Genomic DNA, 13220 nt, shown 5'->3' with positions numbered 1-13220 from the left:
ACAAACTAAACTAAACTAAACTAAATTCATATAAGGATGACCAGCTAGTTGTTCAGAACTGAAATGTGAGGGCGGTGAACCTGTGTAATCTTTACTCTGGGAGTGTAAGCCACATCCCCAGCTGGTTGGTTTAGGTAATGGACCCCAAGAAAGGGAGTTTGTGGAGTGCCTCCGAGATGGATTCTTAGAGCAGCTTGTACTGGAGCCTACCGGGGAGAAGGCAATTCTGGATTTAGTGTTGTGTAATGAACTGGATTTGATAAGGGAACTTGAAGGAGCCATTAGGAGGTAGTGATCATAATATGATTAGTTTTAATCTACAATTTGAGAGGGAGAAGGGAAAATCAGAAGTGTCAGTATTGCAGTTGAGCAAGGGTGACTATGGAGGCATGAGGGAGGAGCTGGCCAGAGTTGACTGGAAAGAGACCCTAGCAGGGAAGACGGGAACAACAATGGCTGATATTTCTGGGAATAATACAGAAGGTGCAGGATCAGTTCATTCCAAAGAGGAAGAAAGATTCTAAGGGGAGTAAGAGGTGACCGTGGCTGACAAGGGAAGTCAAGGACAGTATAAAAATAAAAGAGAAGTATAACATAGCAAAGATGAGCAGGAAGCCAGAGGATTGGGACTCTTTTAAAGACCAACAGAAGATAACTAAAAAGGCAATACGGGGAGAAAAGATGTGGTACGAAGGTAAGCTTGCCAAGAATATAAAGGAGGATAGTAAAAGCTTCTTTAGGATGTTAAGAGGAAAAAATAAGACAAAGTGGGCCCCTTGAAGACAGAAGCAGGTGAATTTATTATGGGGAACAAGGAAATGGCAGACGAGTTGAACCGGTACTTTGGATCTGTCTTCACTAAGGAAGACACCAACAATCTCCCAGATATACTAGTGGACAGAGGTCCTAGGGTGATGGAGGAACTGAAGGAAATTCACATTAGGCAGGGAATGGTGTTGGGTAGACTGATGGGACTGAAGGCTGATAAATCCCCAGGTCCTGATGGTCTGCATCCCAGGGTACTTAAGGAAGTGGCTCTGGAAATCGTGGACGCATTGGTGATCATTTTCCAATGTTCTATAGATTCAGGATCAGTTCCTGTGGATTGGAGAGTAGCTAATGTTATCCCACTTTTTAAGAAAGGAGGGAGAGAGAAAACAGGAAATTATAGATCAGTTAGCCTGACATCAGTGGTGGGGAAGATGCTGGAGTCAATTATAAAAGAAGAAATTGCGGAACATTTGGATAGCAGTAATAGGATCGTTCCGAGTCAGCATGGATTTACGAAATCATGCTTGACTAATCTTCTGGAATTTTTTGAGGATGTAACTAGGACAATGGACAAGGGAGAGCCAGTGGATGTAGGTCTTTGATAAGGTCCCACATAGGAGATTAGTGGGCAAAATTAGAGTTCATGGTATTGGGGGTAGGGTGCTGGCATGGATAGAAAATTGGTTGGCAGACTTAAAGCAAAGAGTAGGGATTAACTTTCAGAAAAGCATGCAGTGACTAGTGGGGTGCTGGGACCGCAGCTATTTACAATATACATTACTGACTTAGATGAAGGGATTAAAAGTAAACACAAGCAAATTTGCGAATGACACAAAGCTAGGTGACAGTGTGAACTGTGAGGATGATGCTATGAGGTTGCAGGGTGACTTGGACAGGTTGTGTGAGTGGGCGGATGCATGGCAGATGCAGTTTAATGTGGATAAATGTGAGGTTATCCACTTTGGTGGGAAGAACAGGAAGGCAGATTATTATCTGAATGGTGTCAAGTTAGGAAATGGGGAAGTACAAAGAAATCTGATTGTCCTTGTTCATCAGTCACTGAAAGGAAGCATACAGGTACAACAGGCAGCGAAGAAAGCTAATGGCATTTTGGCCTTCATAACAAGAGGAGTTGAGTATAGGAGCAAAGAGGTCCTTCTGCAGTTGTACAGGGCCCTTGTAAGACCACACCTGGAGTACTGTGTGCAGTTTTGGTCTCCAAATTTGAGGAATGACATTCTTGCTATTGAGGGAGTGCAGCGTAGGATCACAAAGTTAATTCCCGGGATGGTGGGACTGTCGTATGTTGAAAACTGGAGCGACTGGGCTTGTATACACTGGAATTTAGAAGGATGAGAGGGGATCTTATTGAAACATATATTATTAAGGGATTGGACACGCTTGAGGCAGGAAACGTTCCCAATGTTGGGGATGTCCAGAACCAGGGGTCACAGTTTAAGAATAATGGGTAAGCCATTTAGAACGGAGATGAGGAAAAACATTTTCACTCAGAGAGTTGTGACTTGTGGAATTCTCTGCCTCAGAAGGGAGTGGAGGCCAATTCTCTGGATGCTTTCAAGAGAGAGTTGGATAGATCTCTTAAAGATAGCAGAGTCTATGGGGAGAGTGCAGGAATGGGGTATTGATTGTGCATGATCAGCCATGATCACATTGAATGGCGGTGCTGGCTCGAAGGGCCGAATGGCCTCCTCCTGCACCTATTGTCTATTGTCGGCTTGTGTGATGGTCTGGGCTATGTCCACAATTTCTCGTGATCGTGGATGGAGCTGTTTGCAAAACGTGCTGTGATGCATCCTGGCAAAATGCTTTCTACGGTGCATCTGTACGAGTTGGTGAGAGTAGTTGGGGACGTGCCGAACATCCTGAGCGTGAAGTATCATATCATATCATCATATATATACAGCCGGAAATAGAGGGGTGGCTGTGCGTTTTCTGGGGGGTGGGATGTTAGATGTCCAGAGTCTCTTCCTCAATGAACAATTCACAGCCAAACCGCTGGACACACTGAATGAAGCTCACTGGTGATAGGATCAAACTCTATTCAAGACGTTCTTGCCTTAGAGGGAGTACAGAGAAGGTTCACTAGATTGATCCCTGGGATGGCGGGACTTTCATATGAAGAAAGACTGGATAGACTAGGCTTGTACTCACTGGAATTTAGAAGACTGAGGGGGGATCTTATAGAAACATATAAAATTCTTAAGGGGTTGGAGAGGCTAGATGCGGGAAGATTGTTCCCGATGTTGGGGGAGTCCAGAACCAGGGGTCACAGCTTAAGGATAAGGGGGGTCTTTTAGGACCGAGATGAGAAAACATTTCTTCACACAGAGAGTGGTGAGTCTGTGGAATTCTCTGCCACAGAAGGTAGTTGAGGCCAGTTCATTGGCTATATTTAAGAGGGAGTTAGATGTGGCCCTTTTTGCTAAAGGGATCAGGGGGTATGGAGAGAAGGCAGGTGCAGGCTACTGAGCTGGATAATCAGCCATGATCATATTGAATGGCTCGAAGGGCCGAATGGCCTACTCCTGCACCTATTTTCTATGTTTCTATGTTTGCCTTTTAGACTTTTTAGACTTCTAGAGACACAGCACGCAAACAGTCTGTTTGTCCCACAGAATCCGCGCCGACCTGCGATCCCCGCACATTAACACTATCTGGGACATTTACAATTTCCAGAAGCCATTTAACCTACAAACTTGCACGTCTTTGGAGTGTGGGAGGGAACTGGAGCACCTGGAGTAAACCCACATGGTCACGGGGAGAGCGTACAAACTCCGTACAGACAGCACCCGTAGCCAGGATGGAACCCGGGTCTCTGGTGCTGTGAGGCAGCAGCTCTACTACTGTGCCACCGTGCTGACGATTTATATCTGTAACACTGTAAGACACACCTTTGAGAGAGGGCGACGACCGACTGATGGAAATGTTTACACATGAAGACGACTTCACTGCGTATTTCCTGGGACATCTCAACATCATCCAGGAAATGATTGGCCACTCTCTCCAACGCATCTTCAGGCCAGGCCTATGGAGCAGAGTAGCCAAGGTCACATTTCAACCGTCTGAACAAGTCTGAAGGGGCTCGACCCGAAACCTCACCTATTCCTTATCTCGAGAGATGCTGGGCCAGTGTGGAGAATACAAATATGTGAAGCCAGTTTGAGATGGAGAAGGAGGTGGTGCTGAAGAACATTAAGGTGGATAAGTCCCCAGGGCCTGACGGGATCTGTCCCAGGTTACTGAGAGAAGCAAGAGATGAGATTGCGGGGCCTTGACGAGGATCTTAGTTTCTTCTCTAGTCCCAGGCGAGGTCCAGTGGCCAATGTTGTTCCTTTGTTTATGAAGCGAAGTAGAGAGAGTCCTGGCAACTAAAGGCCAGTGAGCCACACGTCAGTGGTGGGGAAACTATAGGAGGGAAATCATCAAGAGAGGATTGACTCCCATTTGGAAGAGAATGGGCTGATTAGAGACGACCAGCACGGCTTTGTACGTGGCAGGCTGTGTCTCTCTACTTGAGTGTTTTTGAGGAGATGACGAAGGAGATTGTTGAAGGTCGGGTGGATGTTGAATGCATGAACCATCCAGAGCAGGGAGAGGGACCCATGTGGTTGAGAGCGACCAGGCGGTGGGGGGGGGATGCTGGGAACAGAGGGGGTGCCCAGCGGGGGGGGGTCCACTGAGAATGAAGAGGGACAGGGGCGAATGATTGTTACTTGAAATGTGGCAAAACTTATGTGGAGAATTGTGTGCAGTTTTGGACTCCTATTTTGAGGAAGGACATCCTTGCTATTGAGGCAGTGCAGCGTAAGTTCACGAGATTGATGCCCGGGAGGGCGGGACTGTCATGAGGAAAGATTGGAAAGACTAGGCTTGTATTCACTGGAGTTTAGAAGGATCTTATAGAAACATATAAAATTATAAAAGGACTGGACAAGCAAATGCAGGAAAAATGTTCCCAATGTTGGGGGAGTCCAGAACCAGGGGCCACAGTCTAAGAATAAAGGGGAGGTCATTTAAAACTGAGGTGAGAAGGAACTTTTTCACCCAGAGTTGTGAATTTGTGGAATTCTCTGCCACAGAGGGCAGTGGAGGCCAATTCATTGGATGAATTTAAAAGAGAGTTAGATAGCTCTATGGGCTAGTGGAATCAAGGGATATGGGGAGAAGGCAGGCACGGGTAACTGATTGTGGATGATCAGCCATGATCACAATAAATGGCGGTGCTGGCTCAAAGGGCCGAATGGCCTCCTCCTGCACCTATTTTCTATGTTTCGACGTTTCTATGTTTCCCCTGCCTAGGTGAGGTGTGCTGTGAGATTTTTCTGGGTTGTATGCAAAGGAAAGCATTTCACTGAACGTCGATACTGCATCACAGAATGAGGGAATGTTACCTGAAACCAGTCGATGGTGCAGCAGTTGATGAGGGCAGGGAGCTGGCGTAGGCGGCATCGGAAGGCCTCTCCGATGGGGCTGAACGCCAGCATCACGTGGAGATTGTGCTGGATCCTCTCCGTGAATCCAGCGTACGTGCTGATGTGGGTATCCTCCTCCTCCTCAGCATCCTGCACTGGCGTCAGCTGCCTCATCTAGTGGCCAACAATGCACGCACACGCATACATGGATACATGACATGGACACATGACATGGACACATGGATACATGACATGGACATGACATGGACTCATGGCATGGACACATGGATACATTACTTGGATACATTATATGGATACATGGATACATGACATGGACACATTACATGGGTACATGACATGGACACATTACAGGGATACATGACATGGACACATTACATGGGTACATGACATGGACACATTACAGGGATGCATGGATACATTACATGGATACATTATATGGACACATTACATGGATACATGACATGGACACATGACATGGACACATGGCATGGACACATGACATGGACACATTAAATGGATACATGGCATGGACACATGACATGGACACATTACATGGATACATTACATGGATACATGACATGGACACATGACATGGATACATGACATGGACACATGACATGGATACATGGTGTGATATCATGAGAGGTAGAGTCATAGAGGGGAGATACATTTCCTCCTGGTGGTTGCAACAAGGACTACAAACCATCATGGCGGCCAGCAAAAGACTACAAAACCCATAGTAGCTGCCTGCCCTGCTGACACTGATTGCTGCTGACACTGATTGCTGCTGACACTGATTGCTGCTGACACTGATTGTTGCTGACACTGATTGCTGCTGACACTGATTGCTGCCCAGCTGAACTAGATGAGCTGATTGCCTCAGTGAGAGAGCTAAAAGGGAAGGGAAGCAGGGTATTTAAAGAGAGAGACAACGACTGGAGCAGAGAGGGAGAGAACGACTGGAGCAGAGAGGGAGAGAACGACTGGAGCAGAGAGGGAGAGAACGACTGGAGCAGAGAGGGAGAGAACGACTGGAGCAGAGAGGGAGAGAACGACTGGAGCAGAGAGGGAGAGAACGACTGGAGCAGAGAGGGAGAGAACGACTGGAGCAGAGAGGGAGAGAACGACTGGAGCAGAGAGGGAGAGAACGACTGGAGCAGAGAGGGAGAGAACGACTGGAGCAGAGAGGGAGAGAACGACTGGAGCAGAGAGGGAGAGAACGACTGGAGCAGAGAGGGAGAGAACGACTGGAGCAGAGAGGGAGAGAACGACTGGAGCAGAGAGGGAGAGAACGACTGGAGCAGAGAGGGAGAGAACGACTGGAGCAGAGAGGGAGAGAACGACTGGAGCAGAGAGGGAGAGAACGACTGGAGCAGAGAGGGAGAGAACGACTGGAGCAGAGAGGGAGAGAACGACTGGAGCAGAGAGGGAGAGAAGCAGTGCTGGAGTTATAATTTTGTAAGAAGGCAGCAAGCTACAGTTTTGATTTAACTACCTGTTTTGGTTTTGTGTACCTGTCTGCAAACAATTAAGTTTACCTGTTTTTGGAAAAGACTAAATATATGGAATTTAAGTTTGAAAACAAGGACTTTTCTGTCTTCATTTCCGGCTCCCACACCTCCCAACCTTCAAGAGAAAAGCTCTCGACCTCTCAAGACATTACAATGGTGGAGAATGCCAAATAAGGAGGGGGTGGGTGAGTACGAATGTCCATCAGTGATTTGACTATCCACTTGGCACAATTGAGAACCAGTGAGAATGACATGGAGGAAATGTTGAAGATGCTGGCTCAGAGTAACCAGCTCCAAATAGCCGGGCTCTTTTGGAGGAACAAAGAAAAGCCAATATGTTGAAAGAAGAGGAACTCAGGTTACAGAGGATCCAGTCTCAAGGAGCGGGGCCATCAACCACCAACCCGAGGGTCCGTGCCAATCATTTTATTCCTAAAATGGGACCCACCGATGATCCAGAGGCCTATCTCCATGCATTCGAGACTACTGCAACCAGAGAAAAGTGGCCTAAAGACCAGTGGGTTGGTATCCTAGCCCCGTTCCTAGCCGGGGAATCACAGAAAGCTTTTCAAGACTTGGACAGTACAATAGCGAATAACTATGACATCTTGAAGCAGGAAATATTGAGCAGAATAGGACTTACAAAGTTTGGAATAGCTCAGCGTTTCCATAATTGGGGTTTTAGGAATGACCAACCCCCCTGGACTCAGATGCATGAACTTATTCGTATTACAAAGAAGTGGCTTGATCCTGATAAAAACTCTGCAGTAGCCATTGTGGAAGCCATTGTTGTGGATCGATATTTACGTGCTCTACCCTATGAGGCAAAAAGGGTTATCGGCCACAGTGCTCCTGTTGCAGCTAGTGCCTTAGTGGATGCAGTCGAACAGTTTCAGGCTACTAATGAAATGCTCCACATGGGGAAAAAAGAGCAACCTATCGTTCAAGGACGTCAAGCAAATCCTGGGCCACAGCCCCAAAAACCCATACAGGGCAACCCAACCAGACAGGTTAATGTACAGGGATTATATCAGGCTGAACAAAGGAGAAAAATCCTGGACAGGGACACCAGAAGATGCTACAGATGTGGGGAAATGGGTCATCTTTCATGGCAATGTGACAAAGTGGATGAATTGATGCCCACTGCAGACTCCTCTGGCAGCCAACCCACAAACCTTTATGCTGCCTTGATGGAGGGTGCTGAACACCCAGCTTTTATGTGCCCTGTGAAGCTAAATAACCAAGATGTGGAAGCTTTGTTGGACTCGGGGAGTAATTTCACACTAGTTCACAAATCTTTAATAGATGAAACAGACTTGCTGCAGGAAAAGACCCGAGCCGTCTCCTGCGTCCATGGTGACACTCGTGAGTATCCTACTAGTAGTTTGAAGCTAGTCACAACCCAAGGCATGTGTGAAGTCAACGCAGGGGTTTTGGATGCCCTGCCAGTCCCACTCTTAATAGGACGAGACTGCCCCCTGTTCCACAGACTCTGGAGGGAAATACAAGAGAGACGATCTAGGGAGACATCACTGCCCAGAGGTAAGAACAAGCATAAGAGAAGCAGTCCTAAGAATAGGTCCAGTGCTAGTTTAACGCCTACTTCTCCTCCAGTAAATGCTCTCCTGGGCGCGGTAGCATCATCCAGTGATACGGGGCCGGCTTCTGAAGGGAAGGGGCCGCAAGGAAACAATTGGCCATCATCAAGTAAGGATTCCAACCGGGTAGCAGACAGACCACCCCCGCTTTCAGGCCAGTATGGTACTGCTCAGCTCAAAGATCCTACATTGATAAATGTTAGAGTACTAGAGGGTGTGGACCAGGGGCCGGGAAGTGGTTTAACTTACCTTCATTTTGCTATAAAGAATGGGCTTCTGTACCAGATGAAAAAGGGCAAGATGAGGTAAGAGAGCAGTTGTTAGTGCCAAAAGCTTTTGGTCTCACAGTGTTACAACTGGCCCATACACACTTGCTCGGGGCACATCTAGGAGTGGAAAAAACAAAAGACAGAATTCTGCAGAGGTTCTTTTGGCCAGGCATCCACAAAGAAGTTGAAAATTATTGCCGTAGTTGTCCAGAATGCCAGCTCACTGCCCCCCCGGCCCTCATTTAGGAATCCCCTTATCCCACTACCAATCATTGAAGTCCCCTTTGAAAGGATTGGGTTAGATATTGTGGGCCCCCTACCCAAAAGCATTCGGGGCCATCAGTATATTCTGGTCCTGGTAGACTATGCTACCCGTTATCCCGAGGCTGTACCCCTCAGAAAGGCTACAGCCCAGCATATCTCAAAGGAACTGTTCCTCCTGTGCAGTAAAGTAGGGATTCCAAAAGAAATATTAACAGACCAGGGGACCCCTTTCATGTCTCGTGCCAACAAGGGCCTGTGCTCCCTCCTAAGGATCAAGCACCTCAGAACATCAGTATACCACCCTCAAACTGACGGTCTGGTAGAGAGGTTCAACAAGACCCTTAAAGCCATGCTAAGGAAGTCAATTGAAAGAGATGGGCGCAACTGGGACCAGCTCCTTCCGTACCTGATGTTTGCAGTTAGGGAGGTGCCCCAAGCTTCTACAGGCTTCTCACCCTTTGAGCTCCTATACTGTCACAAACCCAGGGGGCTTCTTGACCTAGTTAAAGAATCATGGGAGAAACAGCCTAGTCCTCACCGCACTGTTATTGAGCATGTGGAGGCCATGAAAGACAGGGTGGCTACTATCTATCCTATTGTCAGAGAACATATGGAAAAAGCTCAAAGGGAACAGCAAGCATCCTACAACCGCCCTGCACAGCCCCGAGAGTTCCAGCCAGGCGACCGGGTTCTGGTTCTGGTGCCCACTGTTGAGTGTAAATTTTTAGCCACTTGGCAGGGGCCGTACGAAATCATCGAAAAGGTGGGAGAGGTAAACTACAAGGTAAAGCAACCGGGAAGGAGAAAACCAGAACAGACTTACCACGTGAATCTGTTGAAAAAATGGCACCCGGCAGAGGTTCTATTAAGTTGTTTACCCCCAAAAGAGTCAGGAGCACCACCAAGAGATGACATAAAGGTGGGCCCAGAGCTGTCACCCCAGCAACGTCAAGAGTGCATGGAGCTGGTTGACCGTAACCAAGATGTGTTCTCGGCCAAGCCGGGCACTACACATCTCGCGGTACATGAAATTCGCACTAAGCCTGGAAAGGTAGTCCATCAGCGGTCCTATAGAGTTCCAGAAGCCCATAAGGAAACAATTAGAGAGGAAATTAAAAAGATGCTTGAACGAGGAGTTATTGAAGAATCCCATAGTGCCTGGGCAAACCCAATTGTACTGGTCCCCAAACCTGATACGTCGACTCGATTCTGCAATGACTTTAGAAAACTAAATGAAGTGTCCGAGTTCGACGCTTACCCCATGCCCCTGGTAGATGAACTAATAGACCGTCTGGGAATGGCTCGCTTCATCACAACCCTTGACCTCACAAAGGGGTACTGGCACGTTCCGCTTTCCCTAGAATCCCGAGAGAAAACAGCCTTTGCAACAAGTGAAGGGCTTTTCCAGTACACCAAGTTACCATTTGGTCTACACGGAGCGCCTGCCACCTTCCAGCGGCTGATGGACCGGGTCCTGCGGCCCCACAAAGAATATGCTGCAGCCTATTTAGATGACATAGTGATACATTGCACAGATTGGGAAAGTCATTTGCCCCGAGTACAGAAGGTACTGGATGCTCTTCGTGTAGCAGGTCTCACAGCCAATCCCCGCAAGTGCAGGCTAGCCTATAGTGAAACAGAGTACCTTGGTTACACAATAGGGCATGGCCTTGTTAAACCTCAAGATGCTAAACTAAGGGCCATCCAAGATTGGCCACGACCTGTATCAAAGAGACAAGTAAAATCCTTTATAGGCCTTGCAAACTACTATAGACGCTTTTTCCCAACTTCTCTGATCTAATTGCCCCCCTAACAGATCTGACAACTAAAAGACAGTCCCGAATGGTGAAATGGTCACAGGAAGCAGAGGAGGCTTTCACCAGCCTGAAGAAGGCCTTGTGTTCCCACCCAGTTCTGGCCGTCCCAGACTTCAACAAGGAGTTTGTTGTTCAGGTAGATGCCTCAGAGGTGGGTCTTGGGGCGGTACTCTCTCAGATACAGAAGGGTGAGGAGCACCCAATCCTCTACAGTAGCAGAAAGCTTTTGGCCCATGAGAAAAGATACTCTACACCGGAGAAAGAATGTCTGGCAGTTAAGTGGGCCCTTGAAACCCTTCGCTATTACCTTATTGGGCGCAAATTCACTCTACTCACAGACCATGCTCCTTTGCAGTGGATGTCAAGAAATAAAGAAACGAACAGTCGGGTAACAAGATGGTTTCTCAGCCTCCAGGCTTTTAACTTCTCGGTTGTCCACAGGGCAGGTCGGAAACATGGGAATGCAGATGCCCTTTCCTGAAGAGACGTCCTGTGGGCCTCCTTCCCCAGTCCGGAGGCCTCAAGTCAGGGGAGGGGGAAATGTGATATCATGAGAGGTAGAGTCATAGAGGGGAGATACATTTCCTCCCGGTGGATGCAACAAGGATTACAAACCATCATGGCGGCCAGCAAAAGACTACAAAACCCATAGTCAGCAGGGCTGCCTGCCCTGTTGATACTGATTGCTGCTGACACTGATTGCTGCTGACACTGATTGCTTCCCAGCTGAACCAGATGAGCTGATTGCCTCAGTGAGAGAGCTAAAAGGGAAGGGAAGCAGTGTATTTAAAAAGAGAGACAACGACTGGAGCAGACAGACAGGGAGAGACAACGACTGGAGCAGACAGGGAGAGACAACGACTGGAGCAGACAGGGAGAGACAACGACTGGAGCAGACAGGGAGAGACAACGACTGGAGCAGACAGGGAGAGACAACGACTGGAGCAGACAGGGGGAGAGACAACGACTGGAGCAGACAGGGAGAGACAACGACTGGAGCAGACAGGGGGAGACAACGACTGGAGCAGACAGGGAGAGACAACGACTGGAGCAGACAGGGAGAGACAACGACTGGAGCAGACAGGGGGAGAGACAACGACTGGAGCAGACAGGGAGAGACAACGACTGGAGCAGACAGGGGGAGAGACAACGACTGGAGCAGACAGGGAGAGACAACGACTGGAGCAGACGGGGGGAGAGACAACGACTGGAGCAGACAGGGAGAGACAACGACTGGAGCAGACGGGGGGAGAGACAACGACTGGAGCAGACAGGGAGAGACAACGACTGGAGCAGACGGGGGGAGAGACAACGACTGGAGCAGACAGGGAGAGACAACGACTGGAGCAGACAGGGAGAGACAACGACTGGAGCAGACAGGGAGAGACAACGACTGGAGCAGACAGGGAGAGACAACGACTGGAGCAGACAGGGGGAGACAACGACTGGAGCAGACAACGACTGGAGCAGACAGGGAGAGACAACGACTGGAGCAGACGGGGGGAGACAACGACTGGAGCAGACAGGGAGAGACAACGACTGGAGCAGACAGGGAGAGACAACGACTGGAGCAGACAGGGGGAGAAGCAGTGTGTGAGTTATATTTTGTAAGAAGGCAGCAAGCTGCAGTTTTGATTTAACTACCTGTTTTGGTTTTGTGTACCTGTCTGCAAACAATTAAGTTTACCTGTTTTTGGAAAAGACTAAATATATGGAATTTAAGTTTGAAAACAAGAACTTTTCTGTCTTCATTTCCGGCACCCACACCTCCCAACCTTCAAGAGAAAAGCTCCCGACCTCTCAAGACATCACAATGGATATATTACATGGATACATGGCATGGACACATGGAATGGATACATAGATACATGGACACATGACATGGACACATGACATGGACACATGACATGGACACATGACATGGACACATGACATGGACACATGACATGGACACATGACATGGACACATGACATGGACACATGACATGGACACATGACATGGACACATGACATGGACACATGACATGGACACATGACATGGACACATGACATGGACACATGACATGGACACATGACATGGACACATGACATGGACACATGACATGGACACATGACATGGACACATGACATGGACACATGACATGGAATGGACTGGTTTGGAGGGATATGGACCAAGCGCAGGCAGGTGGGACTAGTGTAGCTGGGACATTGTTGGCCGGTGTGGGCAAGTTGGGTCGAAGGGCCTGTTTCTACACTATATCACTCTCTGACTCCCTGATGTCACCCATTCCTTTTCTCCAGAGACACTGTCTGACCCACTGAGTTACTCCAGCATTTTGTGTCTATCTTCGATGTAAACCAGCATCTGCAGTTCCATCCTACACATTTTGTCTTCTCCACTCCGAAATCTCCTTAAGGTATGCCTACTCTGAAAAAGTTCTGATGAAAGTTGTGCAACACCCTCTCTCACAGCTCCCCCTCTGTGCCCTCTCCCCTGACTCTCAGTCTGAAGAAGGGTCTCGACCCGAAACATCAT

The 13220-nt window shown here is 48.2% G+C and overlaps 1 protein-coding gene across 1 annotated transcript in view; it reads right to left on the bottom strand.

Annotated features, from left to right (window-relative positions):
* LOC144605046 (dynein axonemal heavy chain 3-like) overlaps window positions 1-13220 on the bottom strand; it is a 345711-nt gene that overhangs the window by 125798 nt on the left and 206693 nt on the right. The window contains exons 51-52 of the mRNA XM_078420087.1: window positions 5184-5378; window positions 3684-3817 (exon numbers count right to left, since the gene is read on the bottom strand). Of these exons, the coding sequence (XP_078276213.1) occupies window positions 3684-3817; window positions 5184-5378 (329 nt within the window). The remainder of the gene's footprint in view (window positions 1-3683; window positions 3818-5183; window positions 5379-13220) is intronic.

The sequence above is a fragment of the Rhinoraja longicauda genome, chromosome 23, assembly GCF_053455715.1.
Source record: "Rhinoraja longicauda isolate Sanriku21f chromosome 23, sRhiLon1.1, whole genome shotgun sequence".
Classification (NCBI taxonomy): Eukaryota; Metazoa; Chordata; class Chondrichthyes; order Rajiformes; family Arhynchobatidae; genus Rhinoraja; species Rhinoraja longicauda.
Note: the sequence above shows the minus strand (reverse complement) of the source record. Positions and strands in the feature narration are given on the sequence as shown.